This window comes from Lathyrus oleraceus, chromosome 6, assembly GCF_024323335.1.
Source record: "Lathyrus oleraceus cultivar Zhongwan6 chromosome 6, CAAS_Psat_ZW6_1.0, whole genome shotgun sequence".
Classification (NCBI taxonomy): domain Eukaryota; kingdom Viridiplantae; phylum Streptophyta; class Magnoliopsida; order Fabales; family Fabaceae; genus Lathyrus; species Lathyrus oleraceus.
The window spans coordinates 455,476,663-455,480,538 of record NC_066584.1 but is presented as its reverse complement, the minus strand read 5'-3'; the positions used below and the strand labels follow the sequence as shown (position 1 = coordinate 455,480,538).

The 3,876-nt window shown below is 34.5% G+C and overlaps 1 protein-coding gene across 1 annotated transcript; it reads right to left on the bottom strand.

The window, feature by feature from the left end:
* Positions 1-398: 398 nt before the first annotated feature.
* Positions 399-2,313, bottom strand: LOC127096216 (uncharacterized). The gene is made up of 5 exons (XM_051034813.1): positions 2,097-2,313; positions 1,931-2,004; positions 1,793-1,812; positions 1,461-1,550; positions 399-720 (listed from the first exon to the last, which is right to left on the bottom strand). The coding sequence occupies exons 1-5, from the start codon at positions 2,311-2,313 to the stop codon at positions 414-416; spliced, it is 708 nt and encodes a 235-aa protein (XP_050890770.1). The 3' UTR covers positions 399-413.
* Between the last annotated feature and the right edge of the window lie 1,563 nt (positions 2,314-3,876).

Sequence of the window (3,876 nt, the reverse complement as noted above, 5' to 3'; positions counted from 1 at the left end):
AGTAGCATAAAAACTGTCTCTGGCGACGGTGGAGGCATTTTCTGGCATGTTCAAGTTCAGGTTCTCTACACTTTCTCGGCTTGGTTTATAGGTTCTTACATTGTTTTTCACATTTGTGAATGCCAAATGCAAAGACCAACCAACACCCAACCAACACAATAGACACACTGCTCTGATAGTGATTTTAAAGACTCACTTGTTATTTCAAATGTTATATTGGGCTATGATTTTGAATGTAAGCGAAAAATTATAAGGTAAATTATAAGTATTGAGTATGACTATTGTTTCAATCAAAATGGTCAACCCAAAACACACAGGTAATTTAAGAAATTATTAGATTTATTGCAAGCATGTCATGGTATTTGCAGCTAATAATACAGAAATCACTCAGCAAACTCAACATGGTAAAAACATTAAGTGAAATAAATGTGGTTTACCTGGTAAACAGCATGTCTAAATTGGTCATATGAATGTGCATACATCATTGTAGGACTTTGCCACTGTAGGTAAGCACCATCTCCAGATGCTAGGTTCAATCCTAGGGTACAAAAAGGGCTCATTATCGGGGTTGAAGGAGGTTCATATCCAAGTGAAGCCTGAGTTTGTGCCATTTGACCCAACTGATTAAAAGTAATGTCATACTGAGCAAATGAAGGTTGAGCTTTTGGCAAATTAAAGGGCACCAAATTAACTGCGGAGGCTGAGAGACTCCTAGCATACCTGAACCAATAATTAAATTCAATCTAATTAGTAAGCCAACTAATATATTTAGACCCTATTTGGAATCAACAACTTAAATAAGTGCTTATGACATAGGTGCCTATCATATAAATGTTGATGTATAAACTATTTCTATAACAAAGGATAAAATAAAGTCAAACAGTTCCCATACAAGTTATAAGTTGCTTTCATAAGCAATCGTGAAAGCTTGTGAGTGTGTCATAAGTTGTTCCCATAAGCTATCCCTATAATGCACTGACACAAACACACACACAAGACACGACACTAACACAACTACACCGATAAAAATTTAAGAAAATGAATTGATTGAATGCAACATGTGTCACCGTCGTATCTGACACAAAACACACCTTCAATCACTTGCATACAAGTTATAAGTTCAAATAAGTCAATCCCAACCAACTTTTAAAGTTTAAATCAGTACAAATGCATCGACTACAAGATAACCACACAAAAAAAACAGAAGATGTCTCTAAACATTCCATAGTAAGTTTTATAAATTATATAATCAAGGGTTCCATTTAAATGCAATCAAGATAAAATAAACTTCATTCTTGGCTCTTCCTCTTCTATCTCTCACATGAAAAGATAGCTTTTCTTTTTATTTTCACTTATACAAACACAAGACAGTGCAGCACAATCAAATGAAAAAAAATGCTACACTTGTAATTATGATACTCGTTTTCAGAAAGTTGTTACGATACATAGATAAAACTCACCTTCCATAGCTACGATCATAATCTGGATCACTTCGATCCTTTTCCCTATCTCTGATAATGGCAACTCGAGGATAACCATTATCCCTCACACTAAAGGAAAACATCAAGTATGTATAATTAACAACATATACTTCCAGTAAACAAGTTCATTCAAACAAAACTTATAAAGATAGTTATCCAACACATAGATTCCTTTTAGGAAACAACTAATACCTTCATGTGAGGATATTGGTTGATATATTATCACAAAAAAAATAACTGTTGAGGATATTAGCTGATAGATAAGCTGATTATCCATAATAATCAGTAGCCCAAAATAAGGTCATTTTCACAAATGACTCCAAAAAATAAACTGAAACGAAACACAAAAATATATTAATACATGTAAAAAACATAGATATAAGTAAATAAAATGAAAAATACAAAAACCACAACCATCATCAAGTATGTGATTGAGATGAATCAACAACTGGTTCATTTCCGTTTCCAACAGCACCAGATCCATCACCAGATGTTGATCCACTAGTAGAGGGACCACCAAATTCTGCATAAAATTAAATAGAAACCAAATAATTAAATCAAAACCAAAGTCAATACATTAATACACTAAATACTCATACTCAAATATTTACATACCTGAAACAATAGTGGCAGACAACTCAAATTCTTCATTTATATTCAAGTCCTTGAATTGACTAAGTGTAGGTTTCAACCAGTTCTGTGCACAAATTAAAGCCTCTGCCATTTCAGGGGTTAGTGAACTTCTATATGTGTCTAGAACTCTGCCCCCAGTACTAAACGTGCTTTCAGAAGCGACAGTGGATACTGGACTAGCTAAAACATCCTTCACCATTTTTGATAAAATAGGGTATCTACAAGAGTTTTGTTTCTACCACATAAGGATGTCAAAGTTAAAATCATCGACACAATTATCATCTAGATACCTCTTAAGATCATTTTTTTTATCTATTGAATCTTTTTGTTTAAGGTGCTCTTTAAAAGCTTCAACCCTTGCAAAATGAGATGGAACTTTAACATTAGGAACACCATCACCAAATGAACCACCCTCATTAGGACTAGTAGAGGGTCCATGTTGCTTTTCATGTATACCCTTGTACCAATTGAATAGTTTAAACAACTCCTTTTTTATCACATTAATCATATTAGTAAAAGGCACCGACTCGCCATTATACATATCATTAAAACACCACTCTACATATCCTAACTTGTATCTAGGGTCAAGAATCACACCAAAATAAATAAACTTATTGATGTTTTCAATTTCCCCCCAATATTTGTCATACTTCTTCTTCATTTCATATCCCATTGAGGCTAAAATTGTGTTCAAGTTCATGGATGATCTTTTAAGCTCACAATGTATTGATGCTAGTTGGTGGAATGAATTATGAAGGGATACTTGTTTTGACGAAGAAAATTCCATAGTAGCATCATAGAAAATTTTGAAAAAACTTACTAGACACCTAACATTCTCCCAATCATTAAGAGTAGGGGGGGGCAACTAATCCAAAAAATTCCAAGTAGCTAAAATCTTCACCTTCCATTTTCTCAAATGCTGCTTGATACTTTTCAGCAGCATCCAGCATCAAATAACATGAGTTCCACCTTGTCAGAACATCTAGACAGAGAAGTTTCTTGCAATTAATTCTAGCAAACTCAATACATTCTTTGAACTTTGCAGATCTTTGGGGTGATGACCTAACAAATCTAACAGCATTTCTAATGGCAGAAATGGATAAATCACTCTGTTTTAAACCATCACGAACCACCAGATTTAAAATGTGTGCACAACAACGAAGATGAAAGAAAGATCCATCACTCATTAAACCACCCATATTATCAATCCTCTTCTTCAAATAAGCAACAACTACATCATTAGATATTGCATTGTCCACAGTGATTGTGGACACATTCCTTATTCCCCATTCCCTTAAAATCTCTTCAACTTTTCTACTAATTGTCTCACCCTTATGATTAAGAACTAAACAAAAACTTAGAATCCTATTTTCATACTTCCAATCATTGTTAATGAAGTGTGCAGTTAGGGTCATATAACTAAGATTCTGAATGGATGTCCAACAATCAGTGGTTAAGGCTGCCCTATTGCAATCAGATTTAAAATAACCTTTCAATCTTGCTTTTTCATCAACAAAAAGTTGAAAACAATCCCTCGCCACAGTTCTCCTTGATGGAATAGTTAATTGGGGTTGTAATTGTTTGCATAACAACTTAAAGCTTTCCCCTTCAACTACCCTAAAAGCATGTTCATCTAGGATCACAAAGAGAGCAATAGCCTTCCTACAAGCTGCCAAATTAAATCGTTGGCTTGCGCCAACCAAGCCACCACCCTCTCCACCGGCAAAGGAGAGGGCAGTTTGAGTAGGATCATTTTGTGGCA

Coding starts and splice junctions, on each gene's coding strand:
- LOC127096216 (XM_051034813.1), bottom strand. CDS start 2,313: ATGGTGAAGGATGTTTTAGCTAGTCCAGTATCCACTGTCGCTTCTGAA. Junction 2,005..2,096: donor GTCTGCCACTATTGTTTCAG/GTATGTAAATAT, acceptor AATTTTATGCAG/AATTTGGTGGTCCCTCTACT. Junction 721..1,460: donor TATGATCGTAGCTATGGAAG/GTGAGTTTTATC, acceptor TTATTGGTTCAG/GTATGCTAGGAGTCTCTCAG.